The sequence below is a fragment of the Strongylocentrotus purpuratus genome, unplaced genomic scaffold, assembly GCF_000002235.5.
Source record: "Strongylocentrotus purpuratus isolate Spur 01 unplaced genomic scaffold, Spur_5.0 spur5_scaffold_8, whole genome shotgun sequence".
Taxonomy (NCBI): domain Eukaryota; kingdom Metazoa; phylum Echinodermata; class Echinoidea; order Camarodonta; family Strongylocentrotidae; genus Strongylocentrotus; species Strongylocentrotus purpuratus.
The window spans coordinates 5,589,230-5,613,917 of NW_022145614.1; the positions used below are offsets into that span (position 1 = coordinate 5,589,230).

The 24,688-nt window shown below is 38.1% G+C and overlaps 1 protein-coding gene across 2 annotated transcripts in view; it reads left to right on the forward strand.

Annotated features, from left to right (window-relative positions):
• The window catches only part of LOC100889840, a 70,423-nt gene that overhangs the window by 4,169 nt on the left and 41,566 nt on the right, over nucleotides 1-24,688 (forward strand). Inside the window, exons 3-8 of one of the 2 annotated variants that reach the window (XM_030975318.1) lie at nucleotides 7,594-7,880; nucleotides 8,587-8,752; nucleotides 11,156-11,411; nucleotides 12,081-12,214; nucleotides 15,767-15,831; nucleotides 19,296-19,362. In XM_030975318.1, the coding sequence (XP_030831178.1) occupies nucleotides 7,594-7,880; nucleotides 8,587-8,752; nucleotides 11,156-11,411; nucleotides 12,081-12,214; nucleotides 15,767-15,831; nucleotides 19,296-19,362 (975 nt within the window). The remainder of the gene's footprint in view (nucleotides 1-7,593; nucleotides 7,881-8,586; nucleotides 8,753-11,155; nucleotides 11,412-12,080; nucleotides 12,215-15,766; nucleotides 15,832-19,295; nucleotides 19,363-24,688) is intronic. The other variant, XM_030975320.1, reaches the window with a different exon arrangement.

The window sequence follows — 24,688 nt, forward strand, 5'->3', positions numbered from 1 at the left end:
CAAGTTCGTCAAAGGATTGCAAATTCACCGAGGGGGAATTGAGTTAAAGACTTATACAGAGCTGGTGATTTCGTCTACACAACTTTAGTCATTTCAGAAAGACCTACCGGTACTCGACAAAGAAAAAGGGTTCTCAGTTGATAAGCTTCTTGAAGAAGGCCGCAAATATGAGGTCATTCAAGTCGGTAAACAGTGCCTGCAGACGCTCCACACTATTGAAAGAAGTGGGAACATTGATGCTGTTAGTCACGATAGCTAGTAGGCAGAAGTGCAGGAATTGTGGTTTTTCACACCTTCCAAAGAGGTGTCCAGCCTTCAGGGACCTGTGCAATAATAATAATACATATGATTTATAAGGCGCCAAATCCACTTGACAGTCAAATGCTCAAGGCGCAGCTTGTGCAAAAGATGAAATACATACATGATACATTAATACAAAGTGCGATAGGAAAGGTACAGACATGAAAGGTAATGGTAATCAATTATAAGCTAAATTAAACAGATATTTCTTAAGATTGTTTTTTAACACTTCAGCAGAACTGCTATTCTTAACCCATTGAGGGAGAGTATTCCATAAGTGGGAACATTGATGCAATGCGTGTGGTGTCAAAGGACACTGGGCGAAGATGTGTCGAAAGACGAAAGAACTGGTCAAATCGAAGATCCCTCCTAGACGTCCACCATCACAAGACAGGTGGAGCTCACAGCAGAGACAACCTAGAAATAGGCAGTATAGGCCTACATCCTTTCATAGCAGGAACCAGCGTAAGGTTGACGAAATTGGACCAGACGACACAAACCAGCCGGACAGTGAGGAATGTGAATTCCACATGATACATATATCGCTAAACTCAATTGACTCGGAGCAGACCGAAGGATATGCGAGTATCAACATCATATGTCCAGACCTGAGGGGTCATCATCGCCTCAATGCAAAGGTTGACACAGGAGCCAGCAGTAATGTTCTGCCACTGCGGACGCTGAAGGACATGTACAGGGCTCGATGGAAAGATGTTATCCGTCCCACTACTACGCGACTATCTGCCTACGAAGAAACACCTTTACGCTGCTTAGGCACCTTGATGATGTCGTGCAAGTACAAAGGGTGGCCTTGGGTCATAAACCAAACATGGTATGTTGCGAACGTCTGGGGACCAGTCATTGTCGGACTTCCTACTTCCAAAAAGCTAGGGGTTGTTACAATTCACACAGTAGAACAACAGATAGGCCTGGACAGTCCAAATGATCTTCCTCCCATCAGGTCAGCTAAAGACCTACAGGCAGCTTACCCAGACCAGTTTGGGAACTTCAGTGGCAACAAAGGGAACCCCTTCAACCACATGAAGTTCCAATGACGCCATGAACAAAGGTAGCCACAGGCCTGTTTTTTCTTGATGGAACTGAATACTTACTCATTACTGACTATCATTCCAAGTTCCCTGTGATCAAGAAAATGCACAGCACCACAAGTGCTTTAGTTGCTACCTTAATGAAGGAAACTTTCAGCCTCCTTAGACAAAACCCAAGAGAGGGAAACTGCTCCTTTGTCAATGACCAAAAATGCTTACGCAGTCGTTATTGTTAAAACAGCTAAATGTTCTCATTATGATGCACATAATCAGAAGGCGGTGACTATCATTGGATCAAAGAAAGTATCACGTTGAATGTCCATCCGTAATAGGTCCATGATAATATGCATGCTATACCAGTACCTTGGGTGGTTGCACATCCCAACACAATGGCCCAAATTCACAAAGGAGGTTTATCGACAAACCGAGGTTTATGTATGTCATATGCAGGCCTGATAAAAACCTGATTTAAATCGGTTTCCCGATTTATTTTTTTTCTCTTCCCGATTTAAAGAAAAAAAAAAAAAAAAAATCCAGATTTTTTTTTTTTTTTTTTTTTTTTTTACCAATTTTTTTTTCTTCCCTATTTTATCCTGATTTTCCCGATTTTCCTCTCATTATCTCTATTCTTCCTTATTTTTTCCCTAATTTTCTTACTCGAAAGGGGGGAATGTTGTTAGATGCCATTTTTTCCCCGCGAATCCTCTTCTTTTTTTGTTACTCAGGGGGGCATGGTTGAGGGGAAAAGAAAAAACCTATTTTTTCTTTAGTGCTCACTATCACCCCTGCATATGACGCCTTTTGACGCGTTTTTTTACAAACCTGGTTTGTAAAAAACAAAAGGAGGTTTGTCGAAACTAAAGGAGGCTTGTCGACAAACCTCCTTTGTGAATTCGGGCCATAGGGTTTGAAATGTGCTTGTCAGAATAACTGCACATCCCAATACAATAAGGTTTAGAATGTGCTTGCCAGAGAAAGTATGTATGGTACTCTAATAATGTAGCAGGTGTCACTGAAGAAATGAATGACAATTGAATAAAAGGCTAGACTTCAAGCCACACAATAAAGAAGAGACAATAATATTTACAAATGCAAAGTTCTTCTAAGGTCAAGTCACTACACTACCAAATACAGAGCGTCCCTGAAAAAACGAAACCAAGAATTATCAATGTTTTATTATAACTTAATCACAATTATAATTAATTAATGACACATATTTGTAAAGCTTAGATCCTCCTCTTTCATTTGATACAACTCATAGGATGCATCTTGCGCGCATGAGTGATTAAAACAATCTGAAGAGATTAGAGAGGGTACCAAAAAGTCATTTGGCGGGCGGTATCTGAATTTCAAAGAGAAAATTACATTTCTAGAAAGTTCATTTTCTGCTCTTTTCTATGACAACTCAATCAGGAAAAATGAGTCAGGAATAACATAGCCTTTAGTCAAGGCACTCGTGCTGTATTTCCCTAAACGCGTCTGAATACATAGACTAATCGCGCGACGACTGTGATCTGTGGGACGAGGTGCGTCAGCATCTTGGCCTTTACTAACCTGAGTGGTTGTTGTAGTTTATTTCTTTTGTTTTGTATTATATTTCCGCTACCAAATCGGTAGATAATTAGATGCAAAGTATCTTACCCAGAAAGCCGGCCAAACCGCCCCTTCCAATCCGATGCATTAATCAGAGTAGACGATTCGAGAAAACTTCATGAATATTCATTATCAACATATATATTCATCAATACATTTTTGAGCGGTTACAGAACATGGCGAGCGACGAAGGAGATCTCTTATCAAAGAGCCTTGAATATGCGGCCGAAAGGTTGAAATTATCATCTTTTAAGGAGTTTTAAGGAGTTACAATCAAAAGCTATAAAATCAGCAGTGAAAGGAGAAGATGTATTTGTTAATATTCCAACCGGTTATGGCAAATCTGCGATTTTTCAAGCCATAATTCCACTGTGCAAGGACTTCTTTGTGCAGATGACTACAGCTCAGTCGCTGCCAGCACACCATCCCCATCGGCGTCTCCTTCCGAAGCTGCCTAGAGTTCGGCGGGCCGGGAGGTACTACTCACGCCGAACTGCACTGTCCACTGAAGTTATCGTTTCACCTCTTATTTCTTTAATGAAAGAATGTGAAGCAAACTTGTCACACACAAAATGATATCTTCATTATAAGAAATACTGTAGCTAGGAAAACTCTTGCACAGGAACCATGCAGAATGTACTGCATAGAAGATATCTACCCTTTTTTGCACATCTATTATATTATAGACCTAAGCAGAATTACCAGAATTTGATGTCCTTTTCATTATTTTAATTCACTTGCATGCAGCTAGCTGCTAGCCCTGCAAATTCAAAGCTCCATGAACGCAACGTTTTCACACGCACACAGATATTCATGTGTTGTACAATAACAATTTCGACCAGCTGATCGCGCAAACCACTAGAGTCAATGTGAAAAACAAGAGAGCAAAATTTTACTATAAATCTACTAAAGCAGCAAAACAATGAATACCCTAGTCAATAAATAGTATATTTTTTTTGATAAATTCATATTTTATTCGAAATTGAACTAGATATTATTTATTTTTTTAGTACATTTGAATTTCATGGACGAACAATTACGATTGGCCACGATCATCACTAGCTGCTGTATATTTTAGCAAAGGCCAAGCCGCTGAAGCGGCTCGGTCCAGCGTTCACTGCTGTAAAGCCACACTGCGTTAGTCTATTTTCAGACCCTACTCGGCAGCGAGGCCTTGTCCAAAGGCTAGGAATAAAAAAGTTCTGTTTGTTTAATGTAATGCTTGCATTTCCATAATTTGATTACACTAATTTGTGTCACTGGCTGCCTGCTGTAGCAACAAACAGAGTTCTCAAAAGACTTAATTCTGTTTCGTTGACGATCAGCTCCACAAAGAAGATGAAAGACTTGATGCATGGCTGCATGAAGAACTTAAAAGAAAAGAAAATAATTATCAAACATTTATCCAAATGTAAAAAGACTCTTGAATTCAGCAGCAAATTACGACGCCGCCGCCGCCGCGTCATATTCTTGAGTGCGCTCTAACTGCCACATTTCTAGACGGATTTCTTTCAGGTTTAGTATATCTTGGTATAATCTACACACCTATAAATTTTGGTGATGCTGCCTCCAGTGTTCCGTCTTTTATAGGGTCAAAGGTCATACTTTGATGTATGTCTTGTGTGCACTCTAGTGTGCGGTCCAATTACTGCATCACTTCTTGACAGATTTTTTTCAATTTTGTTTGGATCGGCGTGTATCTTGGTATAATATACCGTCTTTTATAGGGTCAAAGGTCATACTTTGATGTATGTCTTGTGTGCACTCTAGTGTGCGGTCCAATTACTGCATCACTTCTTGACGGATTTTTTTCAATTTTGTTTGGATCGGCGTGTATCTTGGTATAATCTACACACCTATTACTTTTGGTGATGCTGCCCCCAGTGTTCTGTCTTCTATAGGGTAAAAGGCCATATTTTTATGGATCATTTGTGTGCGCTCTATAGGCCACATTTGTCAAGGGCTTTCGTCTAAATTTTGAACGAAGGTGCATCTTGGTATAATTAATCTACAAGCCTCTACATCTTGGTGATGCTGCCTCCAGTGCTCCGTCTTTTATAGGGTCAAAGGACATATGTTGATAGATGTCTTGTGTGCACTCTAGTGTGGGGTCTAATAACTGCATCATTCCTTGACAGATTTCTTTTCAAATTTTGTATGGAGGTGTATCTTGGTATAATCTACACATACACCTATAACTTTTGGTGATGCTGACCCCATTTCTTGACAGATGAATAGGGGCACTTGGGAGAACAGAAAGGGGCACTTCTTGTATCCCCCGGCAGTACGCCGGTGGGGTACTTTGGATTCAGCAGCGTTACGCCACCGCGTCATATTCTTGTGTGCGCTCTAACTGCCACATATTCCTTGAAGGATTTGTTTCAAATTTTGTATCAAGGTGTATCTTGGTAAAATCTCCACACCTTTAACTCTAGGTGATGCTGCCCTCAGTGTTCTGTCTTCTATAGGGTAAAAGGCCATATTTTTATGGATCATTTGTGTGCGTTCTATACACCCTGTAGGCAACATTTCTCAAGGGATTTTGTTCAAATTTTGAACGAAGATGTACAGTATCTTGGTATAATCTACAAGCCTATAGATTTAAGTGATGCCTCCAGTGTTTAAAGGGTCAAAGGACATATGTTGATAGATGTCTTGTGTGCACTCTAGTGTGGGGTCTAATAACTGCATCATTCCTTGACAGATTTCTTTCAAATTTTGTATGGAGGTGTATCTTGGTATAATCTACACACCTATAACTTTTGGTGATGCTGACCCCAGTGTTCCGTCTTCTATCTAAGGGTAAAAGGCCATACTTTTGTGGATGTTTTGTGTGTGCTCTATAGGCCACATTTCTAACGGAATTTTGTTCAAATTTTAAACAAAGATGTATCTTGGTATAATCTACAAGCCTCTACATCTTGGTGATGCTGCCTCCAGGGTTTCGTCTTTTATAGGGTCAAAGGTCATATTTTGATAGATGTTGTGTGTGCACTCTAATGTGAGGTCTAACTACATCATTTCTTGACAGATTTCTTTCAAATTGAGCATGGAAGTGTATGTTGGTCATAATTTTGTGGGTATCTCGTGTGCCCTCTGCAGGTCATATTTTGTTTCATGACAGATTTCTTTCAAATTTTGTATCTAGATGTATCTTGGTACAATCTACCCATCTCTCCTTTTTGGTGATGCTGCCCTCATTGTTCCATCCTTTATAAGGTCAAAGGTCATTTGTCCCTTTTATGCGCTCTACCTGCCACATTTCTTGACATATTTCTTTCAAATGTTGTATGGAGGTGTGTCTTAGTACAATCTACACATCTTTAGTGTTTGGTGATGCTGCCACCTGTGTCTGTTATAGGGTCGAAGGTCATGTATTGGTGGCTGTCTTTTGTGCGCTCTAACTGCCACATTTCTTAACAGATTTTCTTTCAAATTTTTTACAGAGATGCATTATACTCTTATCTACACATATATTGTTTTGGTGATGCTGCTCCTAGTCTTGACAATAATCTAAGCCACTAATGGCGATCTCTACGTCATCCTTTTAATTGTTTCAGGGAGGGGAGAGGGGATCTTTGTCCCTCCTTCGAACATAAGGATGACACAAAATTGCTGTCACTGCTGGGGGATACAGTCGCATTACGCGGCAATACAGATTGCGATATTTCTAGTTACAATGGAAAATGAGCACTGTTAAAGGAAAGGGGCACCTATCAGATTTTGATAAAGCTATCATTTATCAGAGAAGGGGAAGGGGCTCTTATTAAAAAAGAAAAGGGGCATTTATCAGAAGGATAACAAGTCACTTACTGTATTAGAAAGTAAAAGGGGCATGTGTCAATAAGAGGCACTTATCAGAGGTGAAAAGGGCAATCATCAGAAGGAGAAGGGGCACTGATTGGAAAGACATTGGCACTTGTTAAAGTAAAAGGGCACCTCTTAGATTTGAATATGGGCAATTATCATTGGTGAAGGGGGCACTTATTAGAAGTGGTAAGGGGTACTTATAATAATGTGGAACAGGCACCTATTAGAAATAAAAAGGGGCACTTATCTGAATTAAAAGGGGGCACTTTAATGGAACTTGAAAAAGTAGTGTGGGGACTGTGCCCCCTCCTCCTGATAGAAATAGAATTGGCATTCTGATATTTGACAAAGGTTTTGACTCTGAGATCTAATATGCTAGATGTTTTAATCCTGCTCTTGTTCTTAGGACTCCAGATTTTGACTACGATCCTTGCTACGTACATCCTGAAATAGTTCATGTACTATCAACATAAGGGGTGAATAAAAAAAAATGGAAAAACATATTCTGATTTTTTTTATTTTCCTCAATTGATAATGGAGAGATTCTTGACGCGTTTAAACAAATTTATGGTAATGAGTTAGAGTGGTCTGCATCATTCCACGAGGTTAAATGATGTCAAAACAAAACACTTATCTCTTTTTCTCCTTTTTTTTCCATCTTGTTCATCCCAGTGTTCCTGTTCACCATGTTACATGGTAAACCTTGAGAAAAATGTTATGCTTTGATATTTTAGGAAATCATTGACATTGTGTCTCCTGTTTCTACTTAAGAGCACATTCACTGATGAACTGCCCCTGTAGAAAAAAACAATATTAATACCATTCTCTAAATAATTTACAGGATCCCCAGACCGCCGAAGATGGTTTCAGGAAACAAACTTTGAGAACTACCAGGAAAATCTTGAAGAGGAGAATTCACATCGTACCTCCTACGAATACCCCCAACATCGTGTAGGATATGACAAGGACATCATCGTCATCGACACGTCCCCCGAGGCACAGAAGTTGGATCTGGGAGTTGAGTCTGTCGTCGAAGTGAAGATTAGAGGGGAGTCCCACTATGGTGTCATCAAGTCACTGAATATTCATCTTAATTGGCTTGATGAACTTTTAGCTGGTATAGAGCTAGTATGTATATCTCATATCTCTTCATTTAGATTTCTTGAATCACTTTCTTGATGCTCTCTCTCTCTCTTCTCTATCTCTTTCTCTTTCATTGTAGTGTAGGTGCCATATGCTATATACCTAGACTGGTGATCATATATGTTTAACCTTCTCTGTTGTTAACTCTCTCCATCCATACTGTCCCATTTCCTTCACTCCTCTTCCAACCATATCTTCAAATCCTCCAATAAAGTTACTACTCTTCGTCCGCTACTCCTATTCTCCTTTTTTCTGTTTGATCATGAATTATCTCTAACTTTGTAAGTCGGACCAAAACCTACCATTCAATTTTTTATATTTTATTAGGCCAACATTTTCATGAGCGGAGTATCAAATAAAGTGCTTGATAGTGAGAATAATAATGGTCATTGAATGACAGAAGTAAAAAAAAAAACACCTTAAAGCACTTCATGAAATCCAAGATATTGTTACCATTTTATAAAGAATACTATGAATGTCGGTAAGGAAAGTATTTTGGGACATACCAGATGATTGACTTCACAGAATGATATTCTTAGAATCGATAAACATGTGTCATACAAATCATTCAGGTAAGTTGCCGGTAATAACATCAAAAGTAGCAAGTAGCAACCAATAGGGGCAAACTTGGTAGGTTAACAGTTTATATTTGGCGTTTGTCTGCCTCTTTCACCATTTTCATCATTTTCAGGAGGAACCGATTATTGGTGGTACTGACGGCAGCTTTGAAGGTATCCAATACTTCACATGTGGATCACGGAAGGCAGTCTTTGTCTATCTGTCTCAGTGCAGACCAGATTCACGGTTCCCAAGTAATGCTGATACCTACAGGGTCTTCACAAGAGAAACCAGTCTAGGTATGCATTATCATGATCAATGGCAAAGGCTCCTTGTATGTACCGACACCCCTACCATACCTGCCAACCCTTCTGAATAATCCGGAATATTCTGATTCATGTGCCGCAATTTGAGAGTTCATGTATCAAGTGCATTGAATGGCTGCATGGTCGAGCAGCGAATTTGTACAGATTTACCGCTTATTGCCAGTTATACTGCCGCTGCAAGTGCGATTTCTTATTTTCGAAGGCATACAGTGCTAAAAATTCCTAATTTTCATTTTCAAATGTTGGCAGGTATGCCCTACATGTATATCCAGATGGGTAGCATATTTTAACATGGGTTGAGCAAGCCCCACAAGGATGCATACAAAATGAACTTTTCACCTCCAGAGTATTTGATGATGATTGTTTTACCTGACTGCTAAAAAAGCATGTACCGGTATATTAAATTCTTGTAAGTAAACAACCAGGGGACAGATGGCTTTAAGTCCTCTCCGAGGGACTTGGTAATGAGGATGAATATCTAATTACCAAAGGGTGAGCATATTGACTTGATTTCAAACACGTACAGGACCTCCCGGTTACGAGACCACTGCTCTAGCTTGCCTTATGTAAACAAATGTGAAATTGCCACTTTCCCGCATATGCCAATCATGCTGCCGGTGAAATTCACTCGCTGTGGCAAGCCCCGGCCAGAAGTGAAGAATTATTGCGCAATCGCTTGTTAGCTGCTGGCGCGCGCTTTGATTTTGGATTTGGCAGACAGTGCAGTGCAAGTGCAAGGTTGTTACTACTGGCATGCACTTTGATTTTGGATTTGGACTGCCGGTGAAATTCACTCGCTGTGGCGAGCCCTGGCCGGAAGTTCTGAGTGCAGTGCATGCAGTGTGCAGCTAGCTAGATATAGTTTCCTACAATTTTACACTGCAATATAACAATGCAGCTAGATTCATATTGTGCTGGTGGTGGAACACAATCATTGATCTGCGATGGTTGCTACTATTTCCTTTTACAGTCCACACAAGCATTTTTTTTCTACCGTTTTTCTCCCAACCTATTCATAGTGGCCGTTTTACTGGAGTCACATGGATAGAAAGCACTAAAATTACAAAACATTTGTAGTAGCTAAGCCTATAGGTCCACTGACAAAATGTCAACAGGCGGACAAAAACATGTTCGCTACTTCCGCATTGCGGAGAGCGCTGATTCAATACAATAGGCTCTCGATGGTTTGTTTAGGAGCAGCAAACAACCCCGCATGGCGTGGTAGGTACATGATTGCCTTCAGCTGACGTCAGCATGTGATCGGACCACACGCTTGGTTTTTGCATCTGTGGGAAATTTAAAATTTGGCAGTGGAACTCATTTGATCAAAGGAATTGCTTCGTTGAATGTCCATTCGTAGTAGGTCCATGCATGGCTGTTCTATCGGCTATATTCTATCAGCTATTTCTCCTCTGTTCCATTCATAGTGGCAGTTTCATCGGATGCGTCCTGTTTCTCTGCATTCTTTTCAGCTTTTGCACAAATCAACTTATTACCAGAGTAATCTGTTTCAGTATTTAATGTTTGAAGAACATGTGACTATTGTATATGCCTCCGTTACGAAGTAGCCGAAGAACCGATTGATGGATTCCTGCCAAACTTTGGTCATGTATGTATCTTGCAGAGTCAGTGAACTGATTAGATTTTGGGGTCACAAGGTCAAAGGTCACAGGGCTCATTATGTATGCAAAAACAGCTTGTGATCGCGATGTCTCAAGAACTAATTGATGGATTCCTGCCAAACTTAGGTCATGTATGAATCTTGCAGAGCCAATGAACTGAGTTGATTTTGGGGTCGGGAGGTCAAAGGTCACAGGGCTCATTATTTATGCACAAATAGCTTGCAAATGCATTTTCATTAGAACTGACAAATGGATCACCATCATACTCAGGAAATGTTTGTATCTTGCAGAGCCAATGAACTGATTAGATTTTAGGGTCATGAGGTCAAAGATCAAAGGGTCATACATGTTTATGAAAAAAGCTTGTAATCACAATATTCTGAGAACCTTTTAATGGTTTACGATCGAAGTTAATTTTTAAAAATTGCTTCTGTTTTGGGTGGTAAAATCGCTCTATGGTGGATCGAGGCATCATTTTTGACTGCGTGCTGTCAAAGGTCCATCTATAGTTACCCATAATTCAGTCATTACAAAATTTTGTATTGAAAAAAAAAAGAACATCTAAAGATGTAAGCTGAAAAGGTTTCAAAATCCTTACTTAAATTTTTACCATGACGGTTGTCGTTGCTTTTCTCATGTTTTTTTCTTTGTAGTTTAGATCGGTTTGCACTCTGTGGCAGCTACAGTGTAGGCCAAATTTGTGTCTTTAATTATCCTGATATATTTTGTTGTTGCTTGATTTTCATTATTAAAGATGATACTGGTAATAACAAAGGAAACAACGACCAACTGACATCTCTCAAACATGACTTGGGGAGCAATCGGGATGATATTTCCTTTGGTGGTCTTTCAGCACCCCCTGAGATACTTGCTAGGGGGCGGAGAGCACAGCGAGCGTATGCCGAAGCAGCTCAAGCTGGCACAAAGAAAGTATTCCGAACGCGACTGATGTTTGTTGGACAAGAACGTGTTGGAAAGACAAGTTTAAAGAAAACTCTTACAGGACAAGGGTAATCTCTTATCTGTTTCCTCTCTCTCTCTCTCTTTATTGTTTCTTGTGTATCTATCTATGTAATATTCTATACACTTGAAAAAAACAATTTTATTACTAGTCTCTGCATTTTATGACCCTATTTGCATAAATTACAATAAATATGCAAATAAGTGCATTTTTCAAAAAATTAAAATTACTATAGTATACTATACACTTCACTTGACATGCATGCAAATGTTCGCGGTGATCGGCCATTTCTCTGAGATCTAAGGAGGGGGCCAAATTAGCAGTGCAGTGGGTTCTTAGCGTGCAAGGGTAGTGACTCTCCTGTACACAGGGCCTCCATTTAACTTCCTACCCGAGGGACGGAGTGTTTTCCACTCAACATAGGCTGCGTCTATGAACAAGGGAAGGGGCACGTTAACACACAACGCAGGCTTCAGTCATCCGCCTGGGTGGGATTCGAACCCGAGATCTTTGGTCCGACAGGCAGAGGCTTTACCGACTGAGCCAACCCTGAAATGTTTTGATATACTTTGCGTGTCAATTTTACTTTTTTGCTTTGGAATATAAGTGTGTATATATCGTTATATCATTAATATTATTTTTATTAATATTTTCATGATTATAATTATTCTTATTTTTATTAATATTATTATTATTATCATTTTATTATTTGCTTCAGATTTGATAGAAGTGAGGCAATAACAGACGGTGTAGAAACAACAAACACATGTGAAATATGTGTCGAGGTTGCAAAGGCTGGCGAGAAAATGTGGTCAATTCACAAGAAAGGACATGGGAATGAAGATGCAAAAGGTTAGTAGGACTTTAAAGGTACTATATGTCCCATTTGCAGGCCAAAAAAAAAAAAGTTAAATTCCAACGGCATTTGAAGACAATACTAATTTAGAACTTCCCTCACAAAAGGGCTTGAAAATGACTTAAGTGATTGCAATCACCTAAGTAGTAGTCTAATTTTTAGACTCTTTTACCGAATGGTCGTACGTTTTCTGCTTCACACAAATTCAATCAGTTTAATTTTGGTCATTACAAGTAATGGGTTATTGAAGCAGACAAATGCTCATGTACCTGTTACAGCTCATTTTATGTACCGGTATGTTATTACCAATTTAAGAAAAAGAGATGTTAGTCGGTCACTCATTTGTGTCTGACAGTGAAGTCTAGAAGGTGAACAGGTTTCTTTGCATACCGGTAATTTAAATACTAGGACACTGCTAATGTTTAAATTTCACAGATAGGATACTATCATAATTCCTGCAAAGTGCTACATAATTTGATGTTGGCTGCAAAAAGGACATACCGGTACCGCGGTAGTAGCTTTAACAAAGATTTTGCCTTTACTATAAGAAAAATGATATTCTCTGCATATAAGTACTTTAATACACCAGTTAACAGTTAGGGGCGCCATTTTAATTGGCGAGTAAACAAGGATTATTGTGTAAATTAAGATTGCGTCCATGCAAATTATGATGACATCACTGCGCACATCACCATTTGCACCATGGGCGCAATCTTAATTTACGCATAAATACCACTGACCTCAGGTCATTGGCTTTGTTTCAAAGCCAATGACCCGAGGTCAGCCTGTCTGCGCATGTGCACTGATGTAACCGTAAACTGGTGTATTGTATCCCCCCGCAGTATGTCGGTGGGGTACTTTGGATTCAGCAGCGTTAATATGCCGCGTCCGCGGCATCATATTCTTGTGTGCGCTCTAATTGCCACATTCCTTGACGGACTTCTTTCAAATTTTGTATGGAGGTGTATCTTGGGATAATCTACACACCTATAACTTTTGGTGATGCTGCCCCCAGTGTTCCGTCTTCCATAGGGTAAAAGGCCATATTTTGTGGATGGTTTGTGTGCGCTCTATAGGCTAAATTTCTCAAGGGATTTTGTTCAATATTTTAACCTACATGTAGGTGTATCTTGGTATAATCTACAAGCCTATAGATTTTGGTGGAGCTGCCTCCAGTGTTCTGTCTTTTATAGGATCAAAGGTCATATTTTTATGGATGTCTTGTGTGCATGCACTGTAGTGTGCGGTCTAACTGCATCATTCTTTGACGGATTTCTTTCAAATTTTGTATGGAGGTGTATCTTGGTATAATCTACACATCTTTAGTGTTTGGTGATCTCTACGTCATCCTTTTGTTTCAGGGATGGGAGAAGGGATCTTTGTCCCTCCTTCGAACGTAAGGATGACATGAAAAGCGCTGCCACTGCCGGGGGATACATTCGTATTGCGCGGCAAAACAGATTGCGATATTTCTAGTTCTGACATAAGTTGTTGGTGACAAATGAGGACGGAAAACACTTTTAAATCAAAACTTAAGGCGTATCTTTTCATTTTAATATCTTAATGTTACAATTTATAAGCACATAGTGGCTGTGCATGGTTTATAAATGTCTTTTGTTCTTATCTCTTATTGTTCTGATTATTATTGTCATTTTTGTCTCGCCTGCGTAGCAAAAAGCGAGACATAGGCGCCGCTTTTCCGGTGACGGCGACGGCGTCAACATCAAAAACATAAAAAGTATAGGTTCTTAGTCAATGAAATTTTGACCATAGGGTAATCAAGTATCCCCAATCATGTGAGTAGAATTTCAGATCACAAAGTCAAGGTCAAAGGTTATTTCAGGTCAACAGACATGGACTATGTTGTAGCATCATCATCGAAAACTTAACCTAAGGTTAAGTTTTTGAATTTTTGATATAATTTTGAAAGTATAAGTTCTTAGTCAATGAAACTTGGACTATGGGGTTATAAAGTCTCCCCAATCATGTGAGTAGAATTTCAGGTCACTAAGTTAAGGTCAAAGGTCATTTAAGGTCAACAAACTTAGACTTTGTTGTGACATCAACATCAAGATTTTCAAAATGCTTCTTCTTCGTTATTTTTCAACCGATTTTGATTCTGATTGTTTCATATGATAGGGCTAGGAGGGGGATTTAAAAATTCTACACAGAATCGTGAAATTCATTATCTATGCTAATTTATGCAAATTTATTCGAAATCACAAAAAATGCTTCTTCTCCTTCATTTCTCGACCGATTTTGATTTGGTTTGCTTTATCTGGTAGAGCTAACTTTGGTACACTAAACTTCTACACCGAATTTTGAAATTGTTCTCCATTAATTAATTACGGTATGGTAATTTATGCAAATTTATTCCAAAAATAACAAAAATTGCTTCTTCTCCCTCATTTCTTGACCGATTTTGATTTGGTTTGCCTTATCTGGTAGAGCTAAATTTGAAACACTAAACTTCTACACAGAATTTTGAGATTTTGCTCCATTGATTATTTATGGTACTTTATGCAAATGAAATGAAATTATGTCCCTTCCAGGGCATCAAATTTTTATTTTTTGACCAGTTCAAAAGTGTACGTACCACATAAAATTTACGATATTTGTTGTTGCGAGATGCGGATGAGCGCTACGTCATTGAAGTTCTGGTTTATCATATTGAATTGCGTTATGCAGGCGAGACCGCCGAGAGCGTTTCCCTTGTTTATATTTATCATCATTATTATTATTGTTATTATTTTCATTATTATTATCATTTTTTTTTTGTTATTATTATTGTCATTATTATCATTATCCTTTTTATTATTTTTTATCATTACTACCTTCTGAAACATTTCCTGACATAGCAATTACAAAGTAATAGTTCTTGCCGTGGTAGTATAGATATAAGAAGTGAACTGATCGTTGTCCTTTTGATATTATGGCAATATCTTTGTGATTTTGTACTGCTACGTTAATGTCAAATTATTGAACTGATTAATAGACTGTAAAGTATTTTGGAACAACTTTCCCATTTCCTATACAATCAGATTCATAAAAAAAATCAATTTCTTTTGCAAGCTCCTTTTCCCTTCAGAATTTGTATTCATATTATGGATAGCATTTTGTTAGAAGTTACCAAAAACATATCCTTTTCAGCCATTATATTTTAGTCAAGGTGTGTATTAAAACAATTTAAGGAGTTGCATGGCATCACATCATACTTGATTTGATTTGATTTGATTTGATTTATTTATTTATTTCTGTTTGATTTCTTTTTCTTTTGCATTTTTACAAATATATAACAAACAAAACATTGCAAATTTTACACATTCCAAAAGAATATAATGTAGAATAAATTAACTAATCGAAAACATCAAACAGGAGGGTTGACAAAGTAAGCTAGCTATTTAGTTATTTTTAACTTGCTATAAAGGCAGGATCATCATCAAAATGTTCATTTAAATAATATACCGGTACATGTAATTTAAATTACTCTGGAATCATACAATCTTATATTAAAATGTTATACTGTATACGATGATTTACTTTCATAGAGAATGAATATAGTAAAGCTCTTGCCGATGAAATAGCAAAGAGGCTGATCGTGACTCCACCACAGGTAATTATCATCTTCATACAGATATTGTTTTTCTGGTTTGAGGTTAACCAGTAAGAGAGAATGAAATGGCCATCGTACTTGTTAATCCAAATACATATGTCTATAAAAGTAAATGTAATAGTTATTATTATGATGGCGAAGTGAAGTTCAGCCCGAATAATTTTTTTAATTTTTGACGATCTTTCAAACTAATTAATGATATCGGAAAATGTGGGCAATGTACCTGAGTAGCAAAGAACGATAACTATATGGGTTGTCTGTGACTACAATGCATTACGGTATATCAAGGTCGCTGTTTCTGTTGCATATGCATTTCCTTCATGATAATATATTTTGTCTAGTTTCTTGTTTTCCTCGTACTTCTCACATTACCCCTGTTCTTCAAAAACTTCACTGGCTTCCTATCACTTCTCGCATTACTTACAAAATCCTCCTTACTTTCAAGATTTATCATGGTTTCGCTCCTTCATATCTTTCTGAACTCCTTCCTTAGCTCCTGTCCGGACTTTGCGATCTGCTTTTCAATTTTTTTTTTTTTTTTTTTTTTTTTTTTTTTTTTTAAGTTTCGATTTATTCCCCTCCACCTGGCCCTATGCCTGGCAATGTCTCCCAGCTCAGTTATCGGTGTGTTGAATCACCACTCGAAAACTAGAACAACACTCAAATTTGTCTGTCATCTTGGTTTGAAAGTAATCTTTCTGATAGAAATATTTTTTCTGGTAGTTTATAATACTAATTCCTCCAATTTTTCTTCTATTACACGGCGTACCACAAGGTTCTATCCTAGGTCCTCTACTGTTTTTTTATTTACATTAATGATCTTACACATTCAGCTCCACCTCGCAGTTAAATGAAAGGCCTTCCCGCCAGGCGCGGATCCACGGGCCTAATTCTTCCGGCCCGGCTATGGCAAGCCCTTTGTGTAAAAACTAGATAAACTCTGTTTTTCTCAGATAAACTCAGTTTATCAACAGATAAACACAGTTTATCAGAAAAACTCAGTTTATCAAGAAAAACTCAGTTTATCAAGAAAAACTCAGTTTATCAATGATAAACTCAGTTTATCAACAGATAAACAGAGTTTATCAGTTGATAAACTCAGTTTATCAGAAAAACTCAGTTCATCAGTTGATAAACTGAGTTTATCATTGATAAACACAGTTTTTCTGATAAACTGAGTTTATCTAGTTTTTACACAAAGGGGTTGCCATAGCCGGGCCGGAGGAATTAGGCCCGTGGATCCGCGCCTGCTTCCCGCGTGGGTTTTTTAACACGGACCTGGCTCGCTGCCGACAGAGTCGGCAAAAAAAAAAAAAAAGGGCGAAAAAAAGAGGGGTGCGGTTAATACACGAGGGCGGTTTATACACTGTTAATTACGGTATGTCTTACAAACAATACGGTCAACGTTCTTTCGTTTATGCAGCTGCATTTCTTTGGAATAATCTCCCCCTTCAAATTCGCAATGCCATTTTATTAAATACATTTAAAACAATGCTAAAAACACATCTCTTTAAGTCTTGTTCCTGAAAAGCCCTTTTGACCTTTTGCCTTTTATATTTTATGTAAATTAACGTAGGATACTAGTTATGAACAATTTGTATTTTTGTTGTAAGTGATTTGTAATTATGTACATGTATTATTTTCATTTGCAAAGTTTTAACGTTAATTGAATTGATGTAATTAATTTGTAATGCAAATTTTGTTTCCTTTACCTATCAACTTTTTCTTCTTCTTTTTATGCCTCCGTTACGAAGTAGCCGGAGGCATTATGTTTTCGGGTTGTCCGTCCGTCCGTACGTCCCGTTCTCGTGATCGCGTTATCTGAAGAACCGATTGATGGATTCCTGCCAAACATTGATCATGTATGTATCTTGCAGAGCCGATGAACTGATTAGATTTTGGGGTCACAAGGTCAAAGGTCAAAGGTCACAGGGCTCATTATGTATGCAAAAACAGCTCGTGATCGCGTTATCTCAAGAACCGATTGATGGATTCCTGCCAAACTTTAGTCATGTATGTATCTTGCAGAGCCGATGAACTGATTAGATTTTGGGGTCACGAGGTCAAAGGTCAAAGGTCACAGGGCTCATTATGTATGCAAAAACAGCTCGTGATCGCGTTATCTCAAGAACCAATTGATGGATTCCTGCCAAACTTAGGTCATGTATGTTACTTGCAGAGCCGATGAACTGATTAGATTTTGGGGTCTTGGTCAAGGTCAAAGGTCATGCGGCTCATTATGTGTGCAAAAAAATAGCTTGTGATCGCATTATCATTAAAACAGATTGATGGATTCCTGCCAAACTTAGATCATGTATGTATCTTGCAGAGCCAATGAACTGAGTAGATTCTTGGGTCATGAGGTCAAAGGTCAAATGTCATGGGCTCATTATGTATGCAAAAATAGCTTGTGAACGCATTCTCATTAGAACTGACAGATGGATTACTATTTAACTCGGGACATCTTGCAGAGCCAATGAACTGAGTACATTTTAGGGTCATGAGGTCAAAGATCAAAGGGTCATATATGTATATGAGAAATTGCTTTTTGGTTTGTAAACTTGCTCTATGACGGAGGCATCATTTTCGACTGCACGCAGTCGAAGTTCCATCTAGTTTCCCCCTTCTAAACAGCTTAGAGGCAATTTGCGGTATACAAATATCTTATTATTGTTTTCATTATTTTCATTAATAGTGCAACACAAGTCTACATTTAAGTCAGTATTAGCCATTCAAGTATTCATAAACCTTAGTTCATGCATTAGCTGTTTGCATCTGGAATGTCAAGTACGTAGTCAATCATGTATTTTCTGTCATGCATTATAATCTGATGGGAAATTATGCCATCTCTCCTTCTCTATCTCTCCCCTTTCCCTTTGGACCATAACTAACTCTCCCTATATTTCTCTCTTTTATCAGTCCTTCGAGCTTTAGCTCTCTTTTTCTTTCTCTTTCAGCTCATATTTCGATTGTGATGCTGCTCCTATATCTACTTTCATATTCACATTAATATTCATACCTGAATTTATTCATGATGTGATTCAGAATTGTATTTAAAATTCTTGCTGTGTATAAGTCATATAACTTTTTGTTTTGTGCTGAAATTAAGCCGGAGGACCGTACCTGCTCATAGACTTTTCTTAATAGAGTCTTGACACCCTTCTGGCTTTCAGTACACGACACCATGTTTTTGTCTTATGTTTTATGTATTACATGTTACACCAATGGAAAACAAATTTATGTATTATATATGGACAATAAAATCTTGAACCTTGAATCTTGAATCATGCAATGACACAATATATTGCTCTAGACCAGTCTAGAATGACAGTGTAAACAAATAAAGAGTGAAATCATCTCAACAGCCCCTTAAATAAGTAGTTCAAGTTGCTAATTGTGATGCGGCTAGTGCAGGCTGCTCGATGACAATCTTAATACTAGTTTATGTATGTTTTTGTTTACAGGTTCTAACAAGTTTGGAACCACACAGCGATACTACTCACAGCAGAGGCCTAAATCCTGAAGAAACAGGTTTGTGTATATGTGTGTTTTGCTTTTTGTTAGCTTTAATTTGTTTGTGTTGTTTATTTGTGGTGTTTGTCAGTTTTGATCGTTTGTTTTCCTAACTCTAGATCAGTCCTTAATTCATCATCCATAAGATATAAAGTATAATAAAAATTGATAGCAAATTAGTATTTACTTGTTAAACTCCTTTTAAAGTGTTATCACAGATATTGTCATGACTCAGTGTACAATTTATACTAGACTTATTAAATGTAAGTTACATGAAATATTCTCATAATAATAATTATAGTGATAATAATAGTCCCATTTGTAGCCCTATAGATTGAAGAATGATATTGCACGTACATGCTCCAATCCTTGAGGGTTATTCTGGCCAGGCATCATTTTACTAATGCACACATGCCAATCCAGCTACATTAACTTTCGCATTCTCTGCAATAGTATCTCTTTAATTCTGACATTTTAAATTTTTTGAACTGTTTGTGAAAAATGCATGAGGACAGAAAAACACTTTTTAATAAAAACTGAATGCATACTTTTCATAAACTTCATATTACAATTTTAATGCAAGCAGTATCTGTGCTTTATAAATGTCTATTATTATTAATGTACTTCTTCTTATTGCATTATCATTGTTATTATTAGTATTACTAGCAGGACCCGCGGAAATCCGCGGGATTCTAGAGGGGGCGGGGGTGTAATTAGATATATAGAGAATGTCTAAATTAAAACCACCAAGAACGTTATTTGCCATTCAGGCCATTAAAAAATATACATGTTTAGCGTCCCCGCCCGCTTCCTTTTTGGGGGCCACCTCCTATTTTTTATTTTTTTTTTATTTTTTATTTTTTTTTTTTTTTTTTTTTGAAAGAAAAAAAACATGAAAAGCACTGCTAAAATGTATTTCTGATCTTAAAAAAAGGAAAAAAAAAAAATTGTCGGCCGCCATCTTGAAAAATAGCCCGAATGCCAGGGAAAATGTATGGAGCGGCCATTTTGAAAGAAAGAAAAAAAAAAAAAAGTGCCTCCTCCTTCCCATTTTTCAAAAAAACAGGACGCTATAAGCATGTTTTTTTTTTAATTTGGCCTTATATTAAATTTAAAAAAACAATCCAACTGTACTGATAGTTATTCTTTAAGCCACTGGAACTGCGTAGAGTTCCGTAGTGTGGCGTACCTACTACGCAGAAATTAGGCCGCGTATTAATGGGAAAATAGTCCCTGCGTAGGTTATGCGTAGGCTGGCGTACAGGTTTGCTTATGGTTGCTTACTGTGTAAAGCTTTTACTGCTTAGTCGATCTGGCGTAGGGTAGCGTACTGTTGCGTAAAAAGGCGGACTTTCTGCGTAAAAAGGCGTAATTTCTGCGTCAAGTTTCTACGCCGAAAGTACGCAAAAAAATTAAACATGTTGAATTGTTTTCGTTCACCATGCGTACCCCTTTCCGTCCCTCAGCATATAGTAACGTAGGCCAGCGTAGTTGGTACGCAACACTACGCAACTCTACGTATTGACCCCACGCCAATTAGTGACCCGCAAGTGTCACAAATAAAGTATTAAAAATATGCTCATCTGACCCTAATTAAACGCCTAAAACCCCCGAGCTTTCGGGGGTTTATGGCCCCTTGAAACCCGTGGACCCCACGCCTATATTATATATACACTCAACTCGCTGCGATCTGATCTCTCCCCCCCCCCCCCAACTTTGAAGAACGTAACCCCCGAGCTTTTGGGGGTTTATGGCCCCTTGAAACCTGTGGACCCCACGCCTATATTATATATACACGCAACTCAGGACCTGTGGAAATCCGCGGGATTCTAGAGGGGGGCGCAGGCAAAAAATTAAGTTTTTCATTTCGGGGGCTCCATTTCAAATTTTTGGGAAATTTTCGGGGGCTCTTTTTTCTGGGGCTACTTTTTCATTAATTCATAAAAGGATAGGCCTACACTTTGTTGAGATTTGTTTAGTAGGCTAAGGTTTCAGGCTTGCTACTTCATAATTGCCTATTTAAAAAAAAAAAACATTTTTCTAGTTCAACTAAGTTTTCATGCATTGATTTGATGCAAGAACTGTAACATAATAGACCCTAGATTGTGATTATTTCTGACCATTAATTTCGATAATCATTTTTCAAAGTATAATTTTCACAAGAAAATCAGACAGTCGTTTAAAAACGTAGACATTAGTAATACTTTTACTAATTCTCAGCTCAGGTTTCGTAAATCTATTCACGAAACTATATTGAAATCGCGGCAATAATGATGCAAACCAACAGATAACAATTTCAAAGTGTCAAATCTCTTCGACTCAAGCTTAGGTGAACTCACACACACTGCAGCGTATCTCCAGGAAGCTCAACACCGGCGCCGCAGGCGTCGGACGCCTATGGTGCGCGGTCCCGGTGTTGGAGCTTCCTACAAGCTCATCGCAACTCACACACACTACACAGCAGCACTGCACTTTGTGTTGACTGAAGGCAGCTTGCGACTGAATTGTCAGTCCAATGGTTTTCTTGTGAAAACTTTCCTTTAGAAAATGATAATCAAATTTTAGTATACATTGCCGTAATAATCACAAAATAAGCTTTGATTTCATACCTCCATTCACGAAAACTATATACAAATCGCGGCAATAATGATGGAAATAGGTCTCTAAGTTTGGACGTGGACGGGAAGCTTCGTGTGTATCTCTGTGGCTTGTGCAGCTACTACAAAGGATATCCTATAGAAAGATGCTTTACTCGGGTAAGCCCGACCCTGTGCATAGTGCATTTAATACGCAACTTAATGTGAGTGGATGGTCATCTGTCGTGTGTCTACGGATGTCACGTTGAATATCCATGAGGTATCTCTGTCGTCACGCATATCCTGCATTATGCATATCGCGTCTGTTTTCGCCCTGGACGTCGACACGGAGGAGGACCTCGGGCGGAGTATAGCCAATTCCACAGAGTAGACTCTCCCGCGGACGACGGCACCGGGCACGGGTACCCCGAGGGGAGGATTCAGGAGGAGATAGCCGCACCAACTTCGGTCGGCGATCTCATTAAAAAACAATAGAATACAAAGGCTCGCCGAGACGTCGCGCCCCCCGCGGAGCCTTAGCGTATTACTTATATAGATTATCATTAACATTATTGTTATTATTTCATCAATAGCTCAGTTTGATCTTTGCTAGTTTTATAATAATAATAATAATAATAATATTTAATTTTTATATAGCGCTTAATACAAATGTCTCTAAGCGCTTTACAAACATACTATTACCCCGGTCATTTGATTCAGTGCTTGCCCGCACACACACTTTTGCATACTGAGGGCAAGCTACCACCCCGTAGCCTCAGGCCTCAAGTACTTTTTGTAAGAGTCTTGCAGTACGGCTTATGCCGAAAGGGTGGGTAGCGTCGCGTCGTGGCGCGTTGACTTGAACGAGACCATTCGTCCAAAGCCCCCCGGTTTGGCCGAAAGGGTACGTTGAGAGTGTCGTTGCCGCATCGAACATGACTATTTGTCCAAAGTCCCCCGGTTTGGCCGAAAGGGTGTGTTGACTAGTCTTCCACATCAGTCGTAGAGTAGAATTTACGTAATAGTAATTTAAGTCGTTTAAATTCAAATAATCAAGATAGAAACAGATTTTTTTTTTTTACGTAGTCTTGCAGATCAGGCGTGTATAAGAATTACATCAATCAATGAATTCAATAAATATTTTTAAAAGGCCAAATAAAAATAATATCCGTTTCTTTCTATGTATAGATTTCTTTTTTGATGCAAACTAGTCACGCTTAACAGTCTTTATAAATGAAATAACAAATAAATAAATAAATAACGGAGTAGGACTGTTATGGTCATGCGATCGCATTGTGAAATAAACGTTGAGGAATCGATCGGAAAAGGTTGATCATCTAGCATATAAGTATTGGTGTGCACTGCAAGGTTCTGGAATCATCAAAATCATAAGAAACTTGGCCCAGTCTTGGTAAAGTTACAAGCACTGTACACAGAAAGATGTATATAGGACTGCGCGACACGTGCGTTTATCTCTCACACACCAATAGATAAACTAATTTAACAAATATATGAATAAGTAGGCGGTTTCCCGGCAAAATTGTTATGATCATCTATTAGTCAAAACATATTCTTTCACACGATTGGAAATAAGAGCTTCCATTTCATTTTTTGAAATTGGGGCGTTTCCAATACTGGTCTTTACCTTTAATGCACCCTTTTAGGATAAGCGGGCGGGGGGGCTTTCTGAATTCCATACAAAGAAAGAAATCGTTATTATTTTTCGTTATTTTAATAAATAAACGATAGATATACAAGGTTGGTTAACACCTTTATTAGACATTTTAGATATCATAGTAAATTATTTGATTGTGTTTCTTGTTATTTATTAATTTAATTCTTATAAGCGCCTGATCTGCAAGACTACGTAAAAAGTATTTTGATTTAATTTTTAATCTGTTTCTATGTTGATTATTTGAATTTAAACGACTTAAATTTCTATTATAAACGACTGATGTGGAAGACTACCCATAGGAAAGAAATGAGCCTGCGGCATACTCCTGCGGCAGACTTGCCGCAGATCTGCAGCAGACCTGCCGCAGACAGTCATCTTTTTCACATGCAAATTAGTTTTGCCGCAGACTTGTCGCAGACTTGCCGCATACTCTTTCAGTATGATGATCAGTCTGCGGCAGACTTGCCGCAGACTTGCCGCATACTCTTACAGTATGATGAAGAGTCTGCTGCAGACCTGCCGCAGACTCTTCATCATGAATATTCATATCTCATATAGACCTGCTGCAGACCTGCCGCATACTTTTTCATATCCAGTACGTGACAATAAAGTATGCATGTAGAAGAACCAGTGATAAACTGATTGATACTTCATAATCGATATTGGCAATATCGATATTACCAATTAGGTAATATATTACCAATTAGGTATATTCTATTCTCAATTGTATTATAACTTCATCACATAGATCATTTGAAGTGTATTCAATAGTAACATTTAAAGTGACACAGGCTCATACACATATATATACTAAATATGTATATTGTTTCTTGGTTAGTAATCATATAATCAATATCAATCTATCAATCTATTGCTAAAACGTGAATGTAATTGTGACATGATCAGACAAAATAATCTATTGGTTAATAATGGCAAAAGGAAAATAGAAATCACAAAAATGATGTGCATTGTCTTAATTTGCTTAACAAATCATGATAAATGTATTTTTCTGTCACACGTGTAAAGTAATAATGAATATGCATGAGATGATTGGTTTCAATTGGTTTCAATTGGCCCTATTAGACTTTAATGG